Source organism: Tamandua tetradactyla, chromosome 4, assembly GCF_023851605.1.
Source record: "Tamandua tetradactyla isolate mTamTet1 chromosome 4, mTamTet1.pri, whole genome shotgun sequence".
NCBI lineage: Eukaryota > Metazoa > Chordata > Mammalia > Pilosa > Myrmecophagidae > Tamandua > Tamandua tetradactyla.
Window position 1 is genome coordinate 67638746 of NC_135330.1, and position 27984 is coordinate 67666729.

General features: G+C 45.6%; 1 protein-coding gene and 1 non-coding gene across 2 annotated transcripts; both read left to right on the forward strand.

Annotated features, from left to right (window-relative positions):
* Nucleotides 1-1352: 1352 nt before the first annotated feature.
* On the forward strand, nucleotides 1353-27982 carry CAMK1G (calcium/calmodulin dependent protein kinase IG). Its single transcript, XM_077155790.1, has 12 exons — nucleotides 1353-1427; nucleotides 12845-12965; nucleotides 16231-16359; nucleotides 19053-19127; nucleotides 21336-21474; nucleotides 22133-22256; nucleotides 23349-23424; nucleotides 24434-24546; nucleotides 25287-25365; nucleotides 26529-26640; nucleotides 26893-27317; nucleotides 27892-27982. Exons 2-12 carry the CDS (start codon nucleotides 12874-12876, stop codon nucleotides 27980-27982), a joined length of 1455 nt encoding a protein of 484 aa, XP_077011905.1. The 5' UTR covers nucleotides 1353-1427; nucleotides 12845-12873.
* On the forward strand, nucleotides 11388-11458 carry TRNAD-GUC (transfer RNA aspartic acid (anticodon GUC)). Its single transcript has one exon. It is a non-coding gene; the product is annotated as a tRNA-Asp (tRNA).
* Nucleotides 27983-27984: the final 2 nt, after the last annotated feature.

Here is a 27984-nt window from a genome sequence, read left to right on the forward strand (position 1 = left end):
AACGGGAATGAAATGTGACCCTGCCATACAGTATACACACACACACAAATCACCTATGGGGGGTGTGGGGTGGGGCAGGTTGGGGGATAAGGGGAATGAGGAGGGAGCAGATGGGGAGTGCATAAGGGTGAGACGTTTCAGTATATGCCTTCTAATACGGTTATGAATTTTGACCCGTATTCATGTATTATTTATTCAAAAAGTCAATAAAATAATAGAAAGTAAAGAGGCACAATTTAAAAGCTAATTCAAAAAAAAAAAAAAAAAACCAACTGAAAATATATAACAGCTGACTGAATTTGGAAGATATTGAAGGAGACAATGCCTGGGTTTCTAACTTGAGTGCCTGGGAAGATGTTAGCCTGCTCTAGATAAGATAAACAGGAGAAGCACAGGTCTGAAGGTGACAGTGACATGGAAGGATGTCAACATTTGGATGGTAAGGTCAAAGAAGACAACCCAGATGGGGATATTGATTTGGAACGTCAAAATGAAGATGGCAATAGGCCTTGCAAGTGGGTGCTTACGTTAAAGGGAGAGTAAAGAAGAAGAAAGCAAGAGAGTAGACAACAGAGGCTTAAGGGACCTATGCTAAAGGGGCAGCCCAAGAGAAGCTAAGAGGGAAACTGTGAAGACTCAGTCAAGAGGCCAGATGAAGAAATGAGTATGAAGTCTCTTGGAAGCAGAGAGTTTCCAGAAGAAAGGGAATGATCTCCTAGGGGCTAATGGATTTGGACTGAGAAAAGGATGGTAGATTTGGGGACCAGAAGACCACACTTCTAGAATCAGGGGATGCATATTGGAGACAATGGATGGAAACTTCCAACATAGGATTGGTCTCTGTGGGACATCCAAGAGCTTGTCTTCCCACCCAGCTGGGAGTTCACTCAGGGGTCTTCAGTCTCTACATTTCATTCAGTGTAGATAAATTATTGTTCAAGAAGGTGCTTTTATATAACATATTTTAACCACCAAACTGTTATAAGGGAAATTGAGGCAAGCAGTCAGGGGACGTTTCTCAAAGTTTCTGTTGTCACCCCTTTCAGGCCAATGGAAACCCATAATTTGATGTTTTGCTTTTGTTTTTTATTCTCCTTCTCTCTCTTTCCATTGCACAGGTAAATGCAGACACAATTACACACACACACTATAAAGCATCCCCTCACAAAAGCTATTTTTTAGATCAGGCTCAATGAAGCTCGGAGGGAGGATATGCCACAGAGAGGAAAAGAAGGAGAGAGATGCAAGATACCCTAGCTATTTTCACTCCCCTTTAAGGCTGCCTGGTTACGGTCCTAGGAGAGAAAACCTCTGCATTCCTCCCCTTTAAGTCGGTTTATTGTTAAAGCACTGGAGCAGCTAATCCTCACAGACCTGTAGGAGCTGGAGTGGAAGCACCAAGAACACGATTCTGTCTGAGTCCCTGGGTAAGATGAGCCTGCTTCTTTGTTTGGGTTTAGGGGGATTCCTTGCTTGGTAAGAGGCATGTGCCACCCAGAGAGTGGGTTTGAAGGGACACTTTCTTGAGTGACTTGGGCATTTATTTCGGCCCCAGTTCAGTCTTTCCTGACTCTCATAGTATCAAGGGTAAGTTGTAGCTGCCTTGGAAAATGTCTGAATGGGGTCCAGGTGGGGCCTTCCTGGGGGTCCATCTGGCCATAACTCCACGGCTGGCTTGAATATGAGCCTTTTGCATTTCTGGGAAGGGAAAGGGAGCAAAATATCTGTATTTGCTCCTCCAGCAATGCCTGCCTGCAGGCTGCATTCTAAAGATGATCCTTTGGGGCTCTGTGCCTAGGAAAGACCCCATTTATCCATCCATCCAACCATCCATCCAAAGGTTGTGAGGACCTCCAGGTCTCTTGACCCTCTGTCCTACTCAACCTTCCTTTCTTAACCTCTCTGACACCATCTGTCAATTGGAGTAACCACAGCTCTGCCTACCTCTCTAGGCTGTTGTGCAGATTAGGCAAACCAATGGGGTGAAAAGGAGGTTTGTAAATAGGCTGTGACTCTTGCAAACTCAGGGAAAGCTGATTACCCTCAGTCTCTTCTAGCAGGGTCCATGGACAGGCTCCAGGCTTTATATCCCTGCCTGCGTTGAGATGCAGAACTCAGCCATGGTGATGCTGTCAGTCACAAGATCACTTCTTTGCCTCTTTCAGGGGCACAGCTATCTCCCTTCTGTCTTTAAACTTCCCTAGTTTAGATCTCAAGCAAAGATGCTAAAAGAAGGTCTGGATTCACCACTGCCACCACCACCACCCCCGTCCACACAGTGGCCCCTTCTCTCCACGCAACTTTGCTTTGACGCACAAACCTTAACCCTGAGGCTCCCGGAGGCTGCTGCCAGGACCAGCAATGGTGTGGCCGCTGTACATGGCTGGTCAGCCTCTTCTCTGGAGCCAGATATGTTGATCGTGAGGTAAATTTCTGAGAAAGGTCAGGCGAGTCAAGCAATTCTGACTTGGGTCAGGAGATGATCTTTCCCAGATCAGAGGCCAGAGACAGAACCAAATCCCTGTCATTCCTACTGCTCCAAGGACCACAGTCAGATTCTAGGTCTGAAATAGACTATAACACAAAGTGTTTGGTAATACCTGATAGGGGAGCTGCACTTCACAGTTTATGATGTGCTTTTAATTAGTCATCTCCAGAAAAAGGTCAAAAGATTGTTGGGGCAAGTATTATTTCCCCCTTATTAGAGATAAGAAAACTGAGTCTCAAAGAGGTCAAATGACTTGCCTGAGGTTGCAAAGCTAGATACTGGTAGAGCCAGCATTTGAACACAGATTTGACACAAATCCAATGACCTTTCCATGACAGTAGAAAAAGCTATGGGGTGTGTGTGTGTGTGTGTATGTGTTTGTGTTTGTGTGTGTGCGTGTGTGTGTGTGTGTGAGAGAGAGAGAGAGAGAGAGAGCACTCTTCAGAAAGACGGGGCAAAACTTTGGGAGAGAAGACTAAGGTTGGAGTGAGAAAAGGTTTGAGCTGGAGCCAGGAGAGGCACAGGCAATGGATGTGGTGCCCCCAGCCTCAATTCTGAGAAGTCTCTGTGCTCTGGAAATTCAGCCCTTCCCAGATCATCCAAGCCCCGTGTTCCAGGCGGACTTGTCAGGGGCTGGGATTGCATGAAAGCATAGTAAAAATGAGGGTGGGTGTAAGGGAAATCCTGGCAACCATCTCCAGAAAAGAGGAGACAGGTAACATGAAAAAATGTGACAAGAAGACTGGTATTGGAAAATGATGGATGGGAGTGCCCAGCCAAACTCTATCATTTACCATCTGTTTGAGTTGGGGGATTTTACTTAAGATCTCTACCCCACAGTTCCTCATCTATAAAATGAAACTGACGATACCTACCTTGAAAGGGTCAGTGAGGCATTAAACAAGATAATGGACGCAAAATGCCTAGCTCTGTGCTCCCGCCCCCCCTCCCCCCTCCCCTCACTCCCACAGGAGCTCCATCCACCTCAAAGGGTGCTGTAAGGTCAGTGAGCAGTTCTGGCTGGAATGGAAAAGAATCCCCCTCTAAGAGGACAAAGTCTCCCTCGCTACCTCTCCCCCATTCACACGCACACACAGCCAGAAATAAATTGCCACACGGAGCGCGAGTGACGGCTGCGCCCCGCCGCAGCCTGCCAGAGCCAGGCAGAATGAATGAGCTGCAGCATGAATGAGAGGGGGAGGGGGCGAGTCTGCAAATAGGCTGCATGCCTGATGCTACAACTGCAAGCGCGCCACCACCGTCAATGGCTAGGGGACAGGGTCTGAGAGCTCCGTAAGCATAAAAGACAAATGCATGGGAACCAAGGGGCTGCATGGACTGTTAATGATTGCCAGATTTGTGTCCTCAGAGGGAAGGTTGATATTACAGAGTATCTTGCCACTGAGCTCAACCTGTCCTTCCTTCTGCATCCCCTCCCAAGGTGAAGGTCTCTTCTCTCATCTTTCAGGAGCCACAATATTGCGCTTGGCTGGACTGCTTAAAAGTAATGAGCACCAAGGCTGTACAAAGGAAGCATGGCTTGCATTAGGAGTTAGCCTTAAAGACAGCATGTGACACAGTCAACATCACCCTTGAAAACTCCTTAAGGAGTTTCCCCAAAGGAGCCCAGCATATTGCCCATGGTGAAATCAACACAGTTGGTGTCTCCTCCAGTGTTGCAACAGATCTCTGTTTCCTTGGTTGAGTACCATATGAAGTAATTGGCTTTGCATTTCTGGACCATATTGCATGAAAAATAATGTATCTTTAAACACCAGAATCACAGTGAGATGAGATGCTCATACTGTGAGAGGCACGTGGGAGCCGAGACCAGCTGTGGGAACAGGAGATTTCCCCTCTCCTATCTTGTGCTCACTCCTGTTAAAATTATTTCATTCTCTGTCTCTTTCCCCATTGCATAGGGTTTGGTCCATGTACTTATCATGCAAGCCCACTGCATAACAAGAGGTTGCAAAATGTTTTCTGCCCATTGGTGTATTGGATCTGCACAAAATATTGAGAAATAGATCAGGGCTCATTATTCCCATTCAGCAGATGAGGAAACTGAGACCCGTATGGTTAAGCACCCATTAGAATAAATAACATAGCTGGGCCCAGAACCATACCCTATGGGTTGACCTCTTAGCCACCAAATTAAGCCCTAGAGAATTCTCTACATTTCCTCTATGAGAAGCATATAATAAACCTTAAGCAAACTCATGAATCTGGCTTGTCACTGCAGCAGAAATAATTCAGGTTAAACTTAAATGCAGGTTTGAGCCTGAAATAAACTGAAGGAGGCAATTGAAAAATCCTCTTCTAGCATAATTTTGTGCAAAGAAACTGATGTGCAGACTTGGCGTTTTAGATGCAGGATTGGCAGGAGGGCTGGAGAATGGAGTGGATATTCCTTGGAGCGTCTATCCAATCAGAAGTCTCTATAAGACCTTAGGGTCCAAGGCCTGGGCTCTTGCAAACTGAGAGATCACTTGGGTTGCAAGTGGAATGGAATGGAAATGAGTTCTGACAGCAGGCACAGACCCAGCTGCGTGCCTGGAGAGGCACGAGGTAGACAGAACTGTGCTGATGGTAGCGGGCTGCTAGGAACGTGAAATCCTGCTGGAGTTTAGAGAAAATCACAAAGCCTCAGAGATGGCCTAGGGCATCTTCCTCAAGTGTGTTCTGAGGAACCCTAGATCCCCGGGCTGTTATTAGATGTTACCAAGGGAAAGGGTTTCATAATCTACTAAACTGGGAAATGCCTCGTCAAAGATTAAATAGGAATTTTCACTCGCCCTCAGTGCCTTTAATAAGCTATTGTGGACCATGAGTCTCCAAAAGGGCCCACAATAGGCAGCAATTCCAGGTTGCTCATGGAGAATCTCCTGGGACTAACATTTTTAGTTAGTTATTTTCAAATTTCAGAGAAACTGAAGATCAGTCTCTTCTTTGCATTAAAAAGACAGATGGACGCCCAGAGAAGTAGAATGATCTACCCAGGGCTTCACAGTTCCTCACTGTCAAGCCAAGACTGGAGCCAGGAACTTGGCTTCTTTCCAGCTATCAACCCAGAGGATTACAGAAACTTCAATAGGGGCCAGAGTCCAGGAAATGGGACGTGACCTTCCATATTACACCATGGGATCCGAGCAAGATTTCCTAGCTATAAATTTTTACTTCATTCCTTTTTAACCAAATGATTTATATAGTCTCGTGATTCTCTGTGCCCCCAGGTAGAGGCAGAAAGCATATTTTTATTAAAGATGATCCAGTTGATAACCTTCTTTCCAAGGCCATAGGCCTTTCCCCATCATGCTCCCAAAGAATAGAAAACGCTGAAAGCAAAGCATATAAAGCATTCTTAGGGCAGACAGACTCCTCAGTAAAAGAGACAGTAGGCAAGGCCCCTAGAGAAAGCTCTGAGGCCTGCTTATCTTGCCCCAGAGGATCCAGGCCCTTTGCTCAGAAATCCCAAGTGAAAGCATGGGAGAAGGCAGGGTGGCTCTTCCCATAGGTTGATCTGAGAGTCAGCTAATCTCTGTGGGTTGAAGGCTGCAGACCTGTAACTTAACTGGTAACTGGTTCTCTCCTTTCTTGTTCCCAACTCATCTGATTTGCCCATGTCCAGTTTGGAAACACTACTGAAGATTTCATAAACATACATCGGATTGAATATTGGATCAAGTTGAATTCCTTTGGCGTAAAGGACTCTGGGACATCTTACTAGAGGGGCAATACTCTTAAGCTATTAGCCCAGCTAATTTATTAAATAAGCATCTAAGATCAGGGTCCAAGGTAGCTGTGAATTGCAATATGAGACTTTTGATAGGAGGGACCATGCAGAACAGGGTGACAGGAGGGAAGATCCAGAGAGAGGGTCCAGGACAGTGGGATAGTGTGGGGGTCTTGGATGTGACCTGGTACCTTCAGGATATGGTTATGGCAGTGAGGAGGCCACTGCAGACAAACCTCATCCATCTAACACTTCTGTCTGGTACTAGTGCTGCCCCTGGGACAAAATCAAGCCTGGTAAGGAGAAAAGGAGAGTGGAAGGAAGCTTCACAGAAGGAACACATGAAAGACACCTGAGTCCTGGGCTCTCAGCCCAATCATCTCTCACCAGCACCTCATAAGTACCCAGGCTTGCTGCCAATGGGATCATACAGCCAGTCCCCAGAAGAAGGGAAAATCCTGCACTAAGAGCATCCACCCCAAGGCAGGTCAGCCAGCTCTTTAGGAAAAGCTTTCCCCTCTGCAGTCCCATCATCTGCTGCAAAGTCCTCCCCAAAGAGGGCAGGAAGACCACCTGAGAAGGAACCAGCACTGTGCTAGACACAGAGGAGACAATGAGATTGACAGTATCCCATATGGGGCTGCTTTCTAGTGAGGATATTGACCACCAACAAATAAATTCAGATTGTCATACATAAATAAGAAGAAAGAAACAGGCTCATATGATAAAGAGTAACTTTGGATGGGGGGGGTGGCCTGTCAATAGAATGTCAGGGAAGACCTCTTCCAGTGTGCCAGGGAAGTTCTGCTGACAGGAGTTAGACCCAGATTGCAACCCCAGACCCCACATTATCAAACCCAAAAATGATGATGATGGTAAAGAAAGAAAGAAGGTTCTGCCTACTGTCGCCATTCTGCCCCCCCCTTTTCTCTGCAATAGGCAGAGGCTCACAGCAGAACTTTAGAGGGGAAAGTCCCACAGCCTTTCCAGTTCAGAGCTTCTCGTGGCAGATTTCTCTCTATAACAATATAAAGAATACATCTGGGGGGTGCAAAGGTAGTTCAGTGGTAGAATTCTTGGTTGCCATGTGGGAGACCCGGGTTCGATTCCTGACCCATGCACTTTCCAAACAAACAAACAAATAAAAAACCAAACAAACAAACAAAAACTTCAACAAATGATGCTGCAATAAGGGGATACTCACATAGAAAAAGAATGAAATTTTTTTCATATGTCCTCCCACCCTCTAACACCCTCCAATTGTTCCACAAAGCCTTCCCTAATCAACCAGCCCACCGCATAGGGCCCTCTCCCTCATTCACTCATCTAACAAAGGTGGGCTGGACCCTTAGTATGTGCCAGGCACACAGTACTCGGCACTAGAGATTCAAAGATGAGTAACACAGTCTAGAACCAAAGAGCGACAAGTGAGCAGATGGTTGCAATCAACCTCAGAACCATTTTGGCCCTAATCCAACTGGCCCATTCACTTGCCAGCCCTTGTCAACGGATGTGCGCTTTTAGTTTCTTATTTACCCGTATTTGGACTCTCCAACCTGAGAATAAGCATTTTCATGGCCAGGATCATATCATAGAAATTTCTATAGTTGTCCAGTGGGTATACAGGAAGTGCTCACTAAAATGCTTGTTGAATGGAGTGTTACCTCCACAATTCAAAGATAGCGCCATGAATGAGGCCATTCCCTTTTCAGGAGCCATTTTTGCAGATTATTCTTGAGGGTCCTGAACTGGCCAGAACCAGCCACAAACGGCAATGTCCAAGGCGTCTCCTGAGCTATAAATGTGAAATCACCACTGAGTGGTGCAGAAGTCTGCAGTAGCTCTTCCTCAGCTTTGAAACGCAATGGAAATGGTTGCTGGAAATAGAGTGAGAGGTGGGGAGTGCTTTGGAAACAAACAGTAAGAGGTGGAGAGCAATGTAGGAGCTTCAAGCTTCTTAGAAATTGTCTTCTTTTCCTCAGAGAGGGTTTAGATTGCAGAAATCAACAGAAAAGATTGGTGGGGGGATTTACCTAAAATAGGTAGGATGCAACAGAATATGGGCCACCTCTCAGACCCCGCTGTTAGACCTCTGCCACTCAGGGTGACTGCGAGATTTCTTCAAGGCCAAGCAGGGGTGGGAAATGAAGAACTGGTATGGAGGTTTCAGATCTGGGCCCCTGATTTTTCCACGTTGCACTGACAATGGAACTAAATTGCTAGAATTGAGTGTATGGGAGGAGGCGTGGGCAGGAAAGATGTTTTCTCTTATAGCCTAGCTTCAGCTAAGAATACTATGTTTTTAAGCTGTTTAAGAGAAACAAGCAAAAAAGGAACAGTGAGTACAGATCTGCTAATGAGGTGGGGATGCCTCCTGGAGAGCAGGCAGTCCTTCCACGGGGCTCTGGAAGGGGGAGTGACCAATGCCCCACTGATGGCCCATCCCTGAGCTGGGAAGAAGGCTCTTGATTGGCTCTTCACTTGGGAAAGCAGCATCTGCAGCCCTGTTGTTGGGGGGGTGGGGGGTTGGGGGGGGGCAGCAGGAAGAGGAGGGAGGGGCTGACACAGAGAGGGAGACAGATAAACTGACTCTGTTGATGGCGCTCCTTTAAACGTCCACATTTTTACCCTCATCCCCTCCCTTCTTCCAGACTTCCAGCTGCAGTGCATCCACGCAGCAGGAAGCATTCAGTCCAGCCCGCGAAACCTAATAAGTTGAAGCTGCCAGATTTGGGGCTCAGGATCAGCAGCATGGCACTTGGCTAAAGATACCCCTGTTTTAATATTTCATCTGTTCCAAAATAGTTTCTTGCCGTCAAGGTCCATTTGTCTCTGCCTTGGAGTTGGTGCCCTGGAAATCGAGGTTCAGTCCCACCGTTGTCGGTGAGTCTCCTCTGGCCAGTGACGGGGTCTTAGGCTACTGGTGTCCCTCTGGGCTGGCACGCTGCCAAAAGGAGGAAAGCAACAGATGGGCCTGAAAACACAAGGAAGAGCCACCAGACTTACATTTGGTTAAACCAAATGCGGAGGAAGCCTAAGCATTTCTCACATGCTTTTAAATAATAATAGCCAGCCTTTATTATGCAGCTAGGGTGTAAATTTACGTACTTTGCTAAAATGTGCAAAGAAAATGAGGTTTCTTGATTTCCTGTAAAATCTTTCTAATGAAATCCCACCCCACCAGATAGTAGAAAGGGGAATGGGAAATGCACAGCCTTCAGGGAACCTTTCCTCCTTCTGCTCTATTTCAAGGTGGCATTTTATAGTGTAAGGCACTGATGTTACCTTAAAGTATGGGCGAAGGAGGCCTCAGATTCATCTGGGATCTCACCAGAAGCTACTGATGGGTGGCCCCGAGGTTGTGACTAGCCCTGTCTGGCCCGGGGGAGGGGGGGTGTCACGCTGACACCATTCACTAAAGGCCGGGATCCCAGCTTCCTTGAGAAGCCCTCACTGCAGCCTTCTCTTCTTCCCAGCTCAGCCCCCTGAGCATTGTCTGTCCCTCTAGCACTTCCATATCCCCTCCCCTTTGGGCCTGTTGAGCAGGTAAATGTTTAACAACTGGTTCTCAGTGTGTGTGTGTATATGTGTGTGTGTGTGGGGGGGGGGGTGGATGATTTGCCTGTTCCATGGTGTAAATACTTCCACCACGGCCAATTTCCAAGTAATAACACGGCAGCACTAAACACGGAGTTGGAAATAGAGGGGCATAGTCAGCTGTCCTGAGCTGGTATGGCCTGGCTCCAGCATCCCACTGGGGAACTTCTGGAGTTCCCGGGCATCCTGGGAGCATTCGCAGACTAACCCTTCTCCCTCTATGCCTGCCTCCTGATTACTTAGTGGTATGCTAGATGTGGTTGCAATCAGAATTATTTTTAGGTGTACTCTAGGCTTACCTTCCTACCAGCAGAGTCCTGGGAAGTCAATGAAACCCATCATCAGTCTCCCCCATTCCTGACTGCATGTTCCACCCTAAGAGGGCATAAATATGTGCTTCTGACAACTTCGCCATCTGTCTCTCCCATCTCCTTCCCAAGATCCACTTAGGCCAAAAGAATCAGTCCTTCTACCTCCTCTCACTTTTTGGCAAGAACCCCACTGCATCACAATCTCCTTATTCCTGGGTCTCTAAGTCTCACAGTTGAGTCTTAATGCTTTCCCTCCTTACTATGGAAGCTATTTTGTGACATGAGTCCTCCAGAGGTGGCCAGTGACATGGGAACCATGGAAGACTTGGAACTACCAAGATGAAAGTACATCAGTGTAATACCCCCCAAATAATAGATCTTCAATAACATATATTATGTCTGAGGGGATGTACTAAGTCTGTATGCACACTTTTTCATTTACCCTTCACCCCAATCATGTTTTATTGCCTTTTTACAGATGGGGAAATAGACTTAAAGAGGTTAGTCACTTGCCTGAGATCATTTAACTAGTAACTTAGCAGATGTAGGATTTGAACTTAGGATGACCTCCAAACCTATGCTCTTTACCTAATGGTAGATTGTGGAGACACAAACTTTCTTTTGTTCTGAAGTTATTGGAAGACCCTCTGGGTGCTATGGGCAATTTTTTTAAGTGGAGGAAAAGAAGCATAGCCTAAGAGAGTCAGGCATGAGACATACTTTCCTACTTCTCTGTCAGGTCCGAAGAATATGGTGGAGAGGGCATTGCAGAAATGGTGTCCCCCCCATCATTCCCAGACCCTTAGCACTTCTACCATTCAGCTGTGGTAGCTGTTACTAGGTCAGAATACTCAAAGGAACAGAGATTCCCTCCCTCCACCCGCCCTAAAACATGCATCTCTCTCTCGTGTACACAGTCTCAGGGAAGGCACCATCAATCCCAGGAGCTCGTACCAGCAACCAGTCATCCTGGACTCCTCCCCCTACCCCCCACCATACAACACATCACCAGCTCCAGCAGATTGGACCCCCAGATTATATCTGGCTCCATCCATATCTGGCTCCATCCATGTCTCTCCTTCCATGGTTTAAGCCACCATCACCTCTCCTGGACTTCTGAAATAGCCCCCTACCTATTGACCCCTTATCCTCCTCCTCTCCATTCTCCACTCTTTAAAACATCAGTGGTGTTCATTTCCCAGTGCCTGCCCATGCAAAAAAAAAACCACAAAAAATAAAAAACATCAACGATGGGGGTACGAGGGTAGTTCAGTGGTAGAATTCCCGCCTGTCATGTGGGAGACCTGGGTTCGATTCCCGGCCCATGCATTTCCCAAAACAAACAAATGAAAAACCAAACAAACAAAAAACAATTCAACAAATGGTGCTGCAATTAGGGGATACTCACATGGAAAAAGAATGAAAAGTGACCCCCGCCATACAGCACACAAAGAGAAAAAAAACATTAGTGGTGTAATTTAACCTCGCTGCTAAAAATCCTTCAATGCCTTCCTGTTTCACTTAGAATAAAATCCAATAACTTTAATGAGGTCTAGAAGGTCTTCAGGATCTGGCCCCCTACCCCCTACCACTTCTCTGTGCCACCTTCCCTGCTGCTTCACTCTGCTCCAGTCACACTGTCCCTTCAGCGTCTGGAGAGTCCTTTCCTCTCTTCGGGCTTCTGAATTTTCTTTCTCCTACATGCACTCTCTGCTTGGCTGCCTCCTTCACAAACCTCCAACCTCAGTTTAAATATTACTTCCTCAGAGAGGCTTCCCTGACCACTCTATCTAAAGAAGACCTTTCTTGTTTTTCTCTATTACAAACTCAGGTTTTATTCTTTTATGATTTCCCCCACAATTTGTAAGCTGCATGCATTTTAGTGTATTTGCTCATTACTTGCCTTCTCCCCCAGACCATGAGCTCCATCCATGAAGGCAGGACCTTCATCCATTTTGTCCATCAGTATAGGGCCAGCACCCGGCACATAGTAGGTGCTAAATAAATATTTGTTGATAAATAAATATTGTAACTCTATAACTCTGATAAAAAGTTAGGACACAGTGTAATTCAGTTTTCAATGAATAACTAATGTTTGCCCAGCCCTGTGCTAAATGTTGTAGGAGTTACAGGAAATACAATGCTCATACTTTTATTCATTCATTTAAACCATAACAAATAGGAGAGAGGTTGGAGTAAGAATGACTGGGAGAGGTGGCAGAGTTCTGTGTTAGAAAGGAAGTCCAGCTGACTCTCTAGTCAATCATCTGGATAATATAGGAAATTCCTCAACTCAGCTCACATCTCCTCAAGGTTGGGTATATCCATGACAAGCTGTAAATGTATGTATTCTTGCCCTTAACAAAATATGCAAGTTATAGAATTTCCATTACTAGACTCTAAGCTCCTTAAGGGCTGGACAGGCCTTACTGATTTTGCATTGAAAATACTAAGCCAGTGGGCATGCAGTAGACACTCCAAAACATTGTTGTAGTAATTAACAAAAGCAAGTAAGGGGAACAGTCTTATTTTCACCAATTATCAGGTATTGTTCCTAATCCTCCTTCTGGCCATTACATAAAGGACCTCAGTATTTTTGACTCTTCTTGCAACTTGTTTTGATCTCAACTGAGAAGTTGGTTTATCAAACCATTTCTTCCCTCCCTACCTTCCACCCAATGTCCTTTCCTTTCTTCCTTCCTTCTTCAAACAAAGCATCCCCAGAAGTTTCAACTCTGGAGGCAATGGGTCGAAAGGAAGAAGATGACTGCAGTTCCTGGAAGAAACAGACCACAAACATCCGAAAAACCTTCATCTTCATGGAAGTGCTGGGATCGTAAGTACTGGGACTGGGAGACCAGGCTGGGCTGGAGCTGGGCTGCTTGCTGTAGGGAATAGGCTAAAAAGAGCTGGTCTGGTGAACTGCGGCTGAGGCTTTCACAATCACTGTTTCACAATCTCAATAGCTCTTTATGACCTTGTGGTATAGGGGGGATGGAGGGTAGCTTGTGGTACTACAGAGAATACTTTAAGTCAGTAGAGCTCTCAGGGAATACCAGCCCCTATTACCAGTTTCTGCCTCCTTCTGACCCACCCTCAGTAACCCCTAGTCTACTTCCTGATCTATGAATTCCTACCCTGGTCATAAGAGAGAGAAGTTCTGGAGAACTTCCACAGACTCAGGATTTTTCTGGGCCTCCTCAGCCAGCTTCTTCATTCCCCCACCCCCACCCTCACAGTGAACAGGTCAACCCCATCATCAGCTATAAAAGGAACAGAAGGGGTTCCCGAGGCCCAGAGAGCTGCTGGACACCACACCTGATTCAGCTCCTCACGCCACCATCCTTTCTTCTCTATATTTAAGTGCTTTGGCTGTGTTGGAAAAACAAAGTCAAGTTGTAATTCAAATTTCTCCCTGCCTTCAGGGAGTCTGTGCCGGCCCCTTGACTATGATTCCATGGATTGCAGATCAGAGACAGCTGGCCTGGAGCTGACATCCCTCTTATTCCTACCTCTTCTCTGGAAAAGCTTGCAGTCTCTGACGCAGACACAGACTCAGACGCAGATGGCAGCAGCTCCAGGCCACCTGCTCCACTTCCTCAGAACCCCTCTGGTCAGCTAAATAGTCTGGGTTAATTGGGCTGGGACAATGAGGAGCCCCCAGTGGCTATCTAGGCAAGCTTTCTCTCATTAGCCAATTCTGGCTAAGTTTAGCTCCACTCTGCCCTGTCTGGAAGACAATGACCTTAGGCAATGACAGCTGCCCACACTCTCACTTCAAGCTGAGAGGAGCCTGCATGGAACCGCTGAGCCAATTTCTCAGTTGAGATCAGAACAAGTTGTGAGAAGAATCTAAAACACGCACGTCCTTTATGTAATGGCCATAAGGAAGGAGTCAGAGCAATAATTCTCACAGTATCTGAGACCCTCTGACTACATGCAGGTGTAGGGCTCTGCATGCTCAGGAGGAGCTCAGCTGTGCTGTTGGTCACCCGTGTTGGCTCTCCATCGTAGGGCCTCTGCCAAGTTGGGGTGGCTAGAGAGGAATTTGGGGCAGGAGAGGGGCAAGGCTCACAAGTGAACCAGAGATGAATTGCTTAGCAAACCAAAAATTAAGAGAAGCAGGGAGAAGGAATCCCAAGTTTGTGAGAGCTTATTCCTTATCTACCCAGATTTGTGCTGTAGGTCTTAGAAAAAAGTGGTCAAAATACAGATGCAGCCTTCCCTGGTGGAAGCAGTGAAGCCACAGGGGCTGCTAAGGCTGGAGGAGCACTGAGTCTCCTGGGGAACTTATCCTTGTAACTTTTAATTATGAAAATGTTTAAGCATAAAGAAAGGGTAAAATGACAGACCAAAGAACATCAATATACAGCAGCTGTTAAATTCAACAATGACATTTCAGTATATTTGTTATACACACACAAACACATGTGCATATATATATATATATATTCACATTTTTCTCTGAACCATTTGAAAGCAAGTTGTAAACATCATGACATGTCACCTCTGGATTCTTCTGTCTGCATCTTCAAAGAGTAAAGGCATTTTCTTATACATCCATAATATCGTCATGCCCAAGAAAATTAACAATAATTCCTTAGTATCACCTTAGCCTAGTCAATTTTTAAAAAAATAGAGATTCCTGGTTTCAAACTTGCTAAACAGTTATTTTTGGAGTTGGAACCAGAAACCCTGTCTTAAGTGTCCATTTCCTGAGCTCTTAGAATATCTCATGTTTATCTGTGTCTTGTCTCTTGCACTCGATTCTAAGCTAGACCAATACTTATCACAGTGCCTAAAACAGATGTTTGATCGGTTCAACAAGCATTCATTGAATGCTTAATAGAACTTTTCAAATCAAACTTTTATTGCTTACTTGTCTATGCTCTCTATGGCCTTGAGAGCAGAAACATTTACTAGTCTTTTTTTTTTTTTTTAACTCCAGTGGGTACACAACAAATCTTGGTGGAAGAGCTGAGGGAATGAATGGATGAATAGAGCAAGTTCTGAAGGCTCTGATTAATTCAATTCCAAGTACAGCTGGAGGAAACAGGAAATTCAGTCACAGGAAACATCAAATAATTTCTAATGCAGATTTTTGCATCTTTATGAAAATGTTACTGCTCTCCAGCCTTCATTCTAGAATACTCTGGAGAATGGCAGTGAAGAATGTGCCTCAGCTGTGTCCTCCCTTAGACTCTGTTTCCTTTTGTACTATAGGTATCTTTCCCTCCAGTGGTATTCATTAATAATAATAATAGTAGTAGTTGCATATAACAATATGGTTTTATAGAGGTTAGTAGTTCTCTTAAGCACTTTACATATATTCACTCACTTAATTTTCTAAACAAATCTATAAGTTGAATACTGTCAATATTCCCATTTTTCAGGTGAAGAAATTGAGTATATAGAGTTTAAGTGACTTGTTTCCCCAAAAGCTGAGATTCTAACATAGGTAATGATGGCCTGATTCCCAGAGGGCCCCTAAAAAAAAAAAAAGAAGTCTGAAATTTGGACTCCTAATCTATGTTTCCATTGGCTTCCATCCTCTACCTCTTCAGAAGCCTACCATAGTGACAATGGCCCTCAAGCTGTTGAGGTCTGTCTTCCTCCTTGCAGATCCTGCTGAAACAGAGGGAGTTTGGCTCCTTTGCCCACTGGTAATTGGTTCAGGGTGATTATCACCATTTAAAGCTGATAGAGAAGCCATGTACCCCAATGCTACCTCTAACTGCTACCCCTAGCATGCCCACACTCTGCCATGTTGTGACATTCTGCACTGATTTCTCTTTAATGGGTTTACTCAATGAATAAATCTCTCCAAAGCCAAAGCAGAGCTTCTGAGAGCCATTCCAAAATTAAAGAACCAAGAAATAGCACCCATGCTCAGTCTGTGGGATCTTTTCTTTCCTATATGATGTAAAAAGAAAGAACACAATGGCACGTCAGCTGGGCCCTGTTATAAAAACAGCTAATTAGGTGCCACAATGACAGTGGAAACTATCAGCCACATGTTCCTTCATCTACCCTTTTGTTCTTCCTCCAGCAATGTTCTCTAGACAGCCACCACTAAGGTTTATCTCTTGGTATCTTCTCAGAGGAGCTTTTTCAGAAGTTTTCCTGGTGAAGCAAAGGGTAACTGGGAAGCTCTTTGCTTTGAAGTGCATCAAGAAGTCACCTGCCTTTCGGGACAGCAGCCTGGAGAATGAGATCGCTGTGTTGAAAAAGTGAGTGGATCTTGGGGTTGATCAGATACAACTGTGGGATCACATTGCCTTCACAAGCTACCTTCTAGAAAGACTGGGGCTGTATTTCCACACCCAAAGGCATTGCTCCCTTTGATTGAGTTGACAGAATGGGTCAGTTTGACCATCAGCTAAGTTTAGTCAGACATCCATCTTGACTGATATTTTGCAGCAAATTGACAATGACTGGTGGCAGAGCTGATTTGAGCATGCAGGCCACAGAGTAATTAGCTCAAAAGAACAAAAAACAATTTAGGACTGACAATAGTAAGAACTGTCAATTAAGGAAGTAGCATAGGATTTGGAAATTAGCCTCAATTTGTACCAAAGCAAATGTAGGTTTGATACCCCAACCATCATAATGCATCAATTATTTACAGCAATACTCATGCAACCACCTTTTTTGGAACTCCTATGATGTAGTAATAGTGTGTTGGGCATCAGGACCAGAAGGAGGAGACTCCCTCAGGAACTCATATTTTCCAGTCAGAGACAGAGATGCCCTAACAAACTCAAATCCCATCAGATATGAGTCACATTAGCAGAAGGCAGAATTTAGAGGAGATGTGGATTTATTTTGCCTTTGTGTGTGTTTTTATGAGGATAGGTTTTCAAAGACTGGTGACATTGATGAACAAGAAGAATTTTGTGCAAGTAGGAGAGATAGTGTACAAAAGAAAGAGTAAGAGAAAATTCAGGCTAAGTGTAGCATAAACTTCAGTACAGAATCATGGAAATGTAGGGGCTGTTAGAGAAGAGTTAATGCTGGAAGCCTCTGAACTTAGAGTGAATCATATCAAGAGACAGGAGATAAAACTCAAATGGTGAAGTGGAATCTGATTACAAAGAGTGTTGGATGCCATGACAAAGAACGTGGACTTTATTCTGTGTACAGAGAGAAGTCATCAAGGTATTTTTAACTAAGGAATAACATAATTGTATTTGTATTTTGGAATCATCCTTCTAAGCATGGTGGAGGATCAGTTGGAGGATGAGAGTCTAAAGGATGAGATACCAATTACAGGACTTTCACAATAATCTGGAAAAGGGATGAGAATTATAAGCAAGGGTAGTGGCAGAATCATGTGTTGGCGAGAAGACTGAATTCAAGAGGTGCTTCAGAGAGAAAAGTGATTGATTTGGAGTTGGCTGGTAAGAAAATAGAATAGAAAAATATTTAAAATAGAATAGAAAAATATTTAAAATGCCCCTGAGATTGAGTGATTAAAAAGATGATAATATAACCTCTTCGTGGAGAGAACAAAGAGGGATGTAGAGACTTGGAGGAAATAGACATTGGTATGAACAGGTCAGATAAAGGTGTCCATCTATCCCTACACAGAGATGGCTGGTGGGATGTTGGAGATACAGCTCTGGGCCCAGGGAGATTAGGCAGAGGGAGACATAAGCTCATTGAGAGCAGAAACCACAGTGGTCTTTCTTGTTGCCAGTTATTAATAAGGTAGCTGCTCAAGGAATATTTCTTCAGTGAGCAACCAAATCAATAAACTGGAGTTAGAATTGTCAGTTTTGTGAATTTAGTTGAAATCATCAGCTAACTACTATAATAGGTCTATACTTTTAGAAATCTCTAAAAGATTTTAATAGCCACTATTGATTATGTGTTTACTATTCCCCAGCTACTGTATTAAGCGTTCTATATGCATTATCACATTTAACCCTGATATAACCCTATGAGATAAGTGTACTTTACAAGGACGTGGAGGCTTAGAAGACTTAAGAAAGCCAGCCAAAGTTACCCAATTAGTACGCGCCTGAACTAGATCTGAACCCAGAGTCTAAGTTCATATTCCCTGTGGTGCACAGCCACGAGTAAGACTTCCTAGACACTTTCCTCCTGCACAATCATTCACAGAATTGTTGTCTGTAAAGCCAAGACCTTCAACTATTATTACAGCTACTCCTTTAGCCCCTTAGTAAACCAAGACACAGGTAATCTAGAGTGGGATTTCTCATCTATGGCATTTTGTACCAGCTAATTCTTTGTGGTGGGGCTGTCATGTGCATTGTAAGATGTTTGGTATCATTCCACTAGATTCCAGGAGCACACACATCTCAGCTGTGATCATCAGAAATGCCTCCAGACTTTGCCGAACGTCCCCTGGGGTGAAAATAGTCCCTGGTTGAGAATCATTGATCTAAAGAATCCCATAGAACTGACACCAAAAATGCATGTCTTTCTTACTTTTCATTATCTCCTAGAACAACACTTCTGCAATGCTCCCTCCACAGTCAGCCGTGAGGAGACTTAGCTAACCTAAGTCCCTCTTGCTGCAGTACACTTTCCTCGTGCAATGTTTCTGAAGGAGATCTGGAGACACCATTTTGTACAATCATCTTGATTTGGGTGGTCCCTCAGCCTTCCTCAGTTCCTCTTTCTCTTTTGGTTAAGTTTAAAGAAATTCCTAGAGCAATAATGAGATGTTCATTCCCTAAAGGCAGGATTATTAATCATTTATTCAACAAATATGGACTAAACATCACCCTGGGAATCTTTGGTCTCTAGTTTCTTTGTGACAGCCTAATTATTATGAAGTCTTCGCAAGGATTCAGTTTTCCAATACATTGTCAGCAAAATTTTCGAACCAAAATGAAAGTCTGCATTCTCTGTCTGAACAACCTGAATCACAGAATTTTCACCACTTTCCCTCCAGGATTAAGCATGAAAACATTGTGACCCTGGAGGACATCTATGAAAGCACCACTCACTACTACCTGGTCATGCAGCTGTAAGTGACAGGTGACCCACGACCTCCATAGACAGCTGGTGGGGCCCGGGAGGCTTAGCAAAAGTTGGTAGAAGGGAGGGAAGGGTGGTGATTGAAAGAATCAAGAGTTAGTTCATGAGGATCTTAAATGTCAAGAGTCCTTTTAGGCTCAGTATACCTCTGGACATGGCATATTCTGTGTGGACTGAAGGGTAAAGCTGGGGCTGATTATTGAATTGGTATACACCTGTACAGCCTTACCAGTTGTTGAAACATTCCCTAACAGTCAATGAATAGCTGCTATCCCAATCCATCCATGCTCCCCTACTGCCCTGGCCCCTCTGTGAGGACTTTCTGGATTTTCCCACAATGCAGCAGCTAAAGGGATAATGTGTGACGCAGCAGGGATCCTCTAGAATGCTTCTTGGGCTCCATGGCTTGAGTCTATTTTTACCAGTCTAGGCCCATCAGATCGATGTTCAATGTTTTAATATCTCCTCAGGCTAAAATTATTGTGAGAGTACAAGCCTCAGATATATAGATTTCAATTTAATATAAAGAATTGAAAAGAGAGCCATCCAAAGTGAAAAACAGATGTGTGTCCATCTACAGGATAGAAAGAGTACCCCAGTAGGGCCCTTATATCCAAATAAGGGTTCTGTCAGAGAGAGACTTTGGCAAAGGTTGGTTTGTGCCCCTGAAGGCTCAGTTTGGGCTTAGAGACGCTTCTATTTATAAAGTACACACACACACCCGTACACACACCAGTCTACAAATTTTAGTGTGGTTTTTGATTGACAGCCTGATCCATCAGATTCCTCAGACCCCTGAAACTTAAATGAGTTAACTTGGCCTAAGCAGCCTGTTAACTCCTGGGCTCACCTAAGGCCAGTAAAAAAAAGAGATAGCAGGCAGTCAAAGAGTTTAAGTGGTGAGGGCCCAGAGCAGCACTAACAACTGAACAGGGACCATGTGCCACTTTAATGAGGCCGACTCAACAGGATTAGCACACAGTTCATCAGACAGCTAAGGGGAGGCAGGAAGACAGGGCACGTCTGGAAGTCACCAAGGAACTACCTAGCCTCCTAGAGTGCCAGCTCCAGGATCCAAGCCACTCAGAGTCAGGATTCATAATTATGTACAAAGAACATCTTTCTTGTGGGCCTCCAGCTCCTACACAGAGCTCAGAGATTAAAAGTAGAAACAGAAAGAAAAAAAATGGGAAGGTGTGCATTCTGACTGGAGAAATTATATTCCCTCATTGCTGCATGATGCTGTCGTATACATTATCCACAACTAATGTCATGCAACAGTTGGGACAAGGAGAAAGATTGGAAAACCTAGCTTATGGTTGAAGTAATCTAGGGAAGTCTATCCTGGAAAGGAGAAGGTTTCAAGAGAACATTTCACTGGCTTTCAATCCTTGAAAAGATTCATGTGAAAGAGATGTTACTCTTATGCTGTGTGGCCCCAGTGAGTAGAAGATGGTATCAGCTGGTAGGAGCTACAGGGCATCAGGGTTCAATGTATTTCATAATACATAGAAATATTTAAATATTTACCAAAAGATAAACCAGATTGTCTTAGGATGTAGTAAATTCTCTGCTGCTAAGGTACTCCAGTGCAGGGTAGTAAACTTCTCAGCAAAAACTAAAATAGATGTTTTTGAAGGGTTGGTGTTTGGTTTGATGTTTTCATCTTAGAGTTCTACTGAGTTCTGAGATACTATAGCACTTAGGCCTCAGAACACTGTTGCAAGTGCCATCCCACAATTCCAGCTTTAAGGTGCACAATTTACCAAAATGATGAAAGAAATCCTGACATAAGCACAGTTAGTCTCAGTTGCACCACCTTCTATTTCCTCCTTTGCCCCAATTTCAGTTTCACCTCTTCCTTTCATCGTGGCTTCTTACGGCCTAGGCCAGAAAGGAAGACAGCTAAGAAATGTGTCTGCACTAAGGGACTGAATGCTTCTTGGAAGATCCCCAAACAGGAGTATTTCCATTTTAAAGGAAGTTTCTATGGAAAGGTCAATATTTGGCCCAGAGAGATAACTCCCAGGAGAAGTTGTTTTGAGACTGAAGTAGTCCTCCCTGCACCCCTCGATCCACAGTCCATGGGTGGATGCCTGTTCCACCACAGCCATGTTCCCATGGTTACACAGCAAACACACACATGTTCTCGTGATCTGAACTAAGAACTGGATTCTCACTTGTCCCGTGCCCACAGTGTTTCTGGCGGGGAACTCTTTGACCGGATCCTGGAGCGGGGCGTCTACACCGAAAAGGATGCCAGCCTGGTGATCCAGCAAGTCTTGTCAGCAGTGAAATACCTCCACGAGAATGGCATTGTCCACAGGGACTTGAAGGTACAAAGGCAGGACCCCTTTGATGGGAAGTGATACTGACCCCTTAGGTATCTGCATGGGTCATGGGAAGTCTAAGCTCTATAACATGAAACAGTTGGACTGGTCAATTCCTAGGACCCCTTCTACCCTCAGTTTCCTTAAATAGAGTTTGGATGACTGAAGAATCATTGTTAATTTGTACCTCGACCTTTATCTTTACTTTTCACTAGTTCTTGCCCTGTGGGGGTGCTAAAATAATCCACATATTTCTTGAACCCAGCCACAGTCAAAATCAAATGCAGTGGATACTTATTGAGGGTCTTCATTGTATGAGGCATTGCACCAATCTTTGGAGAAATCAGAGATTATTAAGCAAGTGTTAGTTACTTAGAAATCAAATAGCCTCAAAGCAGTTGGGGATGAATGGAGGGAGGGATTGGAAATGAATGATATAGGTTCACAAATGGCTATGACGTAGGTCAAAATCAGGGCCAAAAGCAAGATAGAGTACTGGGGTGCAAGGAATGAGTACCTAAGTAGGAGAAAGGAGGAAGAATAAAAGGAGTTGAGCCTGGCTTCAAGTCAGGAGCCCAGGACTCAGCTTCCTGAGAAATTATAGACCAAAGTAAGAAAGGAGAAATGTGTAGCCTACACGCATGATATTTCCCTTCCCTTACAGCCTGAAAACCTGCTATACCTCACCCCTGAAGAGAATTCTAAGATCATGATCACAGATTTTGGTCTGTCTAAGATGGAGCAGAGTGGTGTCATGTCCACTGCCTGTGGGACCCCAGGCTATGTGGGTGAGTCTAGGGGCAGGAGGGAGGTTGACCAGTTGGCTACCTGTAACCACATGATGCTGCTCAATCACAGAGAGGGATGGTTGTGAGATATAAGGTTTAATTCTGAGGCAATCCAAGTAGAGCATTCAGTTACAATCCATCTATCTCTGGAATTGCAGCTACTGTTCCCAAATCCTACATTTTTAAAGACAGCCTACCCCTGAGTCGCTTCCCATAGCTGCTGCCTGTGTTTTGAGTCACATTCCTGCAGACACATTTCCTGGTTCTTCTTTCCAACTAGATCATGGTCAGAGACAAACTCACAAACCCAGATATCAGTCAAGAGCTGAGCTCAGTCCCAATTGTTAGGAACTCGAAGGCTGGGGGTGCTGATTTTGGTCCTAAGGAAGTCACGAGATCCCAAATGTACACCTAAGGAAGCACCCTGAGAAGCTGGCAGAGGTGGGCCCTCCTGCTTGAACAGCCCTGTAGACTTCCAGGACCTCCAAAAAAGGGAGTACAGGCAGCATACCAGGTGAGAGTATTCTTGGGATCCAAAAATCCCACTTATGCAAGCATCACTTGGTTAGGATTGGGGACCTAACCTAATCTAAAAGGAGAGGTCAGTCATTCACCAGCAGGCACTGATTCCCACTGGGTACAAAGCCCTGGTGTCTGGGAGAAATATATGAAGAAGACATGGACTATAGCATCAAGGAAGCTCTTAGCCTGGTGGTACAGACTAAGGCCTGGCCCTCAGGAAGTACCCAGTGTCAGAACTCCTAATCTAATGGGGAGACTCAGCCTCGGCCTTTAGGGAGCTCCCAGTCTGATGGAAGAAACACAACCCAGACTCCCCATGGAGGAGACATGGGCCCTGCCTTCTGACAGTACCCAGTCTGAAGGCAGAGTCATAGCCCCTTCCATTGGGACTTCCCAGTCTAATGGGGGCACAGCCCCAGCCTCAGGGAATTTTCATCCTCTTAAGAATAACGCAGTCCCATGGGCTGTCCTAGTCCTCCTCTCTAAGTCTCCTCCTGACCATCAGGCCCACCCCACAGTCCTTTCTTCTTATCCCCAGCCCTACCTAACTCTGCCTTTGGTTTGCTGCAGCTCCGGAAGTATTGGCCCAGAAGCCTTACAGCAAGGCTGTGGATTGCTGGTCCATTGGCGTCATCACCTACATATTGTGAGTAGAATCTGGCATTGGCTCAGTTCTTGAGAAATCTCAGAGCCCTCCCACCCCTTCTTCTCCCCTTCTGTCTTAGCTCCTTAAGCAGCATCCACCTCCAAAGCACATGCATGTGCTTGCAGGCACACACGTACACACACATAGGCTCATGCACACAGCTCCAAAACATCCTCTTTTAATCCCCACTGTGTGATTAAAACAGAACTTGGTGGGAAGCCACTGTACAACCACCTGCCACTCTTGCCCCCGCCATTTACTGTATGTAAATGTGTTGAGTCTCACTCAGTGGAACAAGCCGAGAAAGGCCAAGTCAAGTAGACCCAATATTCCAGCATCTCAGTTTTCTGTCCTATGAAGCCAACCCAAGGTAAAATGATGGCCTGGGTGACTCTTGTCAGGGTCTCTCCTTTTTGCCCCTCTTTACACATTCTGAGTCTCTCCCTTCCCTAACCTGCTCATCCCCTTTGCTCCACTGTCCCTCCTTGCCTATAGCAACCTTTGCTCTTAGGAAAATACTTGCTATTAGTTGTTTACCTCTTAGTGTGATTCAGTTCTCTATTTCCTGATATTATGTTCAATAATTACTCCCATTCAGCCATTTACTCAGTATTTATTCATTGGCTGACTTCTCCAGGCTAGGTGTTAACAAATACAGCAGTGAACAAAAAAAAAAGCCCTGCCCTCTTAAAACTTATATTCAAGTGAACTTTATGCCATCCTTCTTAAAGATGTTTTACACATCATCCAAGAGTCAGGGGAAGCACAGGGAGAGGTGGCACAGAGTGGGGGTAGAGGGAGATAATGTACAGCAGGGCATTCCAGGACTACCTTTTCCATACTTCCTGAGTCAGAGGCACACCCATCTCCTGGTCCCACCACTGGTGTGGGAGCCTCATCGCCTACCTGTGTGTACTTTGGAAGGCCTGGGGTGGGGAGTGGGGAATGAGTGGTAGGCCTAAGAAGGTAGGGTCAATCATGAGTCACTCTCCTTTCTGTTCTACTGCAGACTCTGTGGGTATCCCCCTTTCTATGAAGAAACTGAGTCTAAGCTTTTTGAGAAGATCAAGGAGGGCTACTATGAGTTTGAGTCTCCATTCTGGGATGACATTTCTGAGTCAGGTAAGGCCAGTGAAGGGCAAAATAACAGGCTCATGACAGAGACTGCCAAAAGAAAAGAATTTAACAAAGGATGACAGGTCTGGCTCTTGAAAAGTCTCTGGGGATTTTATAGCAGAGGCTGCCAAGGAAATTGGAGAAATCTTCATCTGGTTCAAAGGACAGACGGATTATTTTATTTTCCTGGAGGCAGAAGCATAGTTAAAGAAAAATGGGTTGGTGGGGAGACTGCAGTTTAGATGGGAGGGCAGGAGGGCAGAGCCAGGCTAACAGGAGTGTTCCAGGCAACACTGGGAAAAAGAAGGATTAGATGCTAAAGTCAAGAACATGCAATGCATGTGTGTGCAATAAGGCAATTAATACATGCTTGCTGAGTCCATTAAGTGGAGATCAGAGCTGGAATGAGCCAGCACTCACACGTGTGTCCCTGTGCTGGAGCTGGGCCCTGTATCTGTGCAAATGTGTACACATGCGGTGTACAGGCACGTTGGAGCCTCGTGACTTGGGGTGTATCTGCAGTTCTGTGTGGGTGAGGCTACTTAGAGCCGGTCTTCTTTGGTAATTTATGGTGGGTTGTCGTTGGGTGGTTTGGAATTTGTTTTTCTCTTTTTAAGACACTTAAAATTGCCTCTTTGGAAGATTAGCTAGAAATGCACTCACTGCCACCCACCAGCCCAGAAGTTAATTTCCGTCAGTCATGAAATCTGGTCCCTATGAAATTGTGTCTTGATTGCTCCCCTTAGCCAAGGATTTCATTTGCCACTTGTTGGAGAAGGACCCAACTGAGCGATACACCTGTGAGAAGGCCTTGAGGCACCCCTGGTGAGTGAGGGGTGAGATGGACTCCAGACCCTTGCCTTCTGGTCCCCCAGGCCATACTGATTGCTTATGGTCTCCCTGGAATCTGTTTGCCCTGAGCTGTTCATTATCGTGACAACCAAGGAGCTTACAATTATTGGTCAGGTCTAGATGGAGATGCAAACAGCATTTAATTGAGCAGGTTCTGACCTGAGTGGTCCAGTCAAGTGCAGGAGACAGATGTAGTCAGTCAGCACTGGGCATTTGTCCCCATAGGGTGTACTACTTTATTAGTTTTTCGTGAAGCACCCAGAAACAAGCAACTCTGCCCTTGTCCTGAAGAATTTCGTTTTACTTTGGGTCAAAGCCCATATGTACCATATGAAGTGATTTAAGAACAATCACAAAACAACAAACTGGTAAAGAAGGGAACTAAGGTCTGAAACATCTTTTTTTTTTTTCATGCAACTCCCCAGCTCAAAAATTTATAATAGGTCCCCATTTCCTATCACATGGAGCCTGGGTCTTCTCCCCCACTCCATCCCAAGGGTTTTCCTAATCTGGCCTGACCTTTTATCTCCAATCTAATCTTCCAGATTCCAACAAACCTTCTCTGTTCCAAGTAGGCCTGTAAACTATACTTCTCTCCCTGCTCTGCACACTATATATAGCTACTCCATATAGCAAGCTGTTTCCTAAGTACACCTTGAGTCCATACTATTTTCTCTACCTAGAATGTCCCGTCTCTTGCCCTATATATAGCATTTTTCAGGACCCAGGTCAGTCTCTACGCCTTCCTCAAAGTCCCTGGTTCCTCCATCTCCAAGTTCCTAAAGCTTTCTTTATGAATTATATGGCTTACCACTGATTGTTCTAGCTCATGGTATGAAACAACTCCCCACAACTAAACTAAATTCCCAGGGATCAGGATCCATGTCTCTTACTTGTCTGGGTCCCTTAGTAGCTAGCACAGAGCTGTGCACATGGCAGGTATCTGAGGAACACTTAGTGATGAGGAAAGAAGGGGCTAGGGGAACAGGAGAAGGGCAGCTTGCATTGGATGACCTCAGTGAGGAAGACTTCCAGGAGAGGCAGATTCCGAGCAAGGCTGTGAGCTAAATTATGGTGACAATCCAAGTTGCCCCTCCAAAGTCGCACCCTACCCAACCCTGGCTGCGTTTCCATAGCCACCAACTAGCCTGCCTCCACAGGATTGATGGAAATACAGCCCTTCACCGGGACATCTACCCATCAGTCAGCCTTCAGATCCAGAAGAATTTTGCCAAGAGCAAGTGGAGGGTAAGCTGGGATGAGGCTCTCCCCTGAGCAGGCTGCTCTGGGCCCCTGGAAGCTGGGTTGAGAAAGGGGCTGGGCAGAGGCCTGTTCTTGAACCTCTTCCTGGAGTAGATCCCAGAAGCCATGGGAGCTCCTAGATCCTCTCTGAAATGAGAACTGGGCACATTGGTTTCGGGAGGCCACAGGGCAAAGCCTGAGCCCCCGTGGGCCCTCTGAGGACGGAGAAGGCAAGAGGCTGGTCTTGTGTTTCCTCAGCAAGCCTTCAACGCGGCAGCCGTGGTCCACCACATGAGAAAGTTGCACATGAACCTGCACAGCCCGGGGGCCCGCCCAGAGGTGGAGAACAGGCTCCCCGTCCCCCAAGCCTCAGAATCCTGTAGACCTGGCTCCCCTGAGATCACCATCACCGAGGCACCCGCCCTGGACCAGAGCGTGGTCCTCCCTGCCCTGGTCCGGCTGCCCTGCCAGCACGGGCCCCGACCCACTGCCCCGGGTGGCAGGTCCCTCAACTGCCTGATCAATGGCTCCCTCCACATCAGCAGCAGCCTGGTCCCCATGCAGCAGGGGCCCCTGGCCGCCGGGCCCTGTGGCTGCTGCTCCAGCTGTCTGAGCATCGGAGGCAAAGGGAAGTCCTCATACTGCTCCGAGCCCACGCTCCTCAGAAAGGCCAACAAAAAACAGTACGTATTTTCATCCAAAGATAATACTTCAGCCAAAGAAAGACTGAGGTCTGAAAGAGCTCAGGCAATGGGACTGTGGGAGATTAGCAAAGGGTCCCTCCCACTCAGAGGAATTTCCATAGAGCTCTGCACTGGGGATCAAGGGAACGGCTCCCAGCTCTGACCCCCCGTCTATACCACTCACTAGCTGTGACCACACTGACAAAGTCAGTCAATGTCCGTTGCTAATTTGTGCATCGTAAAACTGGGTTCATCAACAAACGTTTACCTGCTGAGCCTGCCTCAGAGAGGTACTGATAAAGCTCAGTGAAGCCACAAAAATTATAAACGCCTGTGTGGAGCTGTGGTGAGCATTAGATTCCCAGAGGGTTTCGGGGACCTCCATGTTTTGGGGGCCCAGGGATGCTGGGTGCTGCGTTGTCTTGGTATCTTTTTTCCAGGGGTGGAGGGTGGCTTGTAATTTCTGAACCTCACAATGGGTGAGCTGAGTGGATGCTGCAGATACAGAGAACCACCCTCAGCTCTTTTTCCTTCCTCAAATATTTAAAAGCCGGTGACTTCATTTCCTTTCCAGGAACTTCAAATCGGAGGTTATGGTGCCAGTTAAATCCAGCGGCAATTCCCACTGCCGGGCTGGGCAGACCGGAGTCTGTCTCATTATGTGATC

Bases quoted from the DNA above. Each gene is read 5' to 3' on its own strand.
- CAMK1G (XM_077155790.1), top strand. From the start codon at position 12,874: ATGGGTCGAAAGGAAGAAGATGACTGCAGTTCCTGGAAGAAACAGACC. The intron at 16,360-19,052 runs GTGAGTGGATCT...CTTTCCCTCCAG, and splicing joins GAGATCGCTGTGTTGAAAAA to GATTAAGCATGAAAACATTG. The intron at 19,128-21,335 runs GTAAGTGACAGG...CCGTGCCCACAG, and splicing joins TACTACCTGGTCATGCAGCT to TGTTTCTGGCGGGGAACTCT.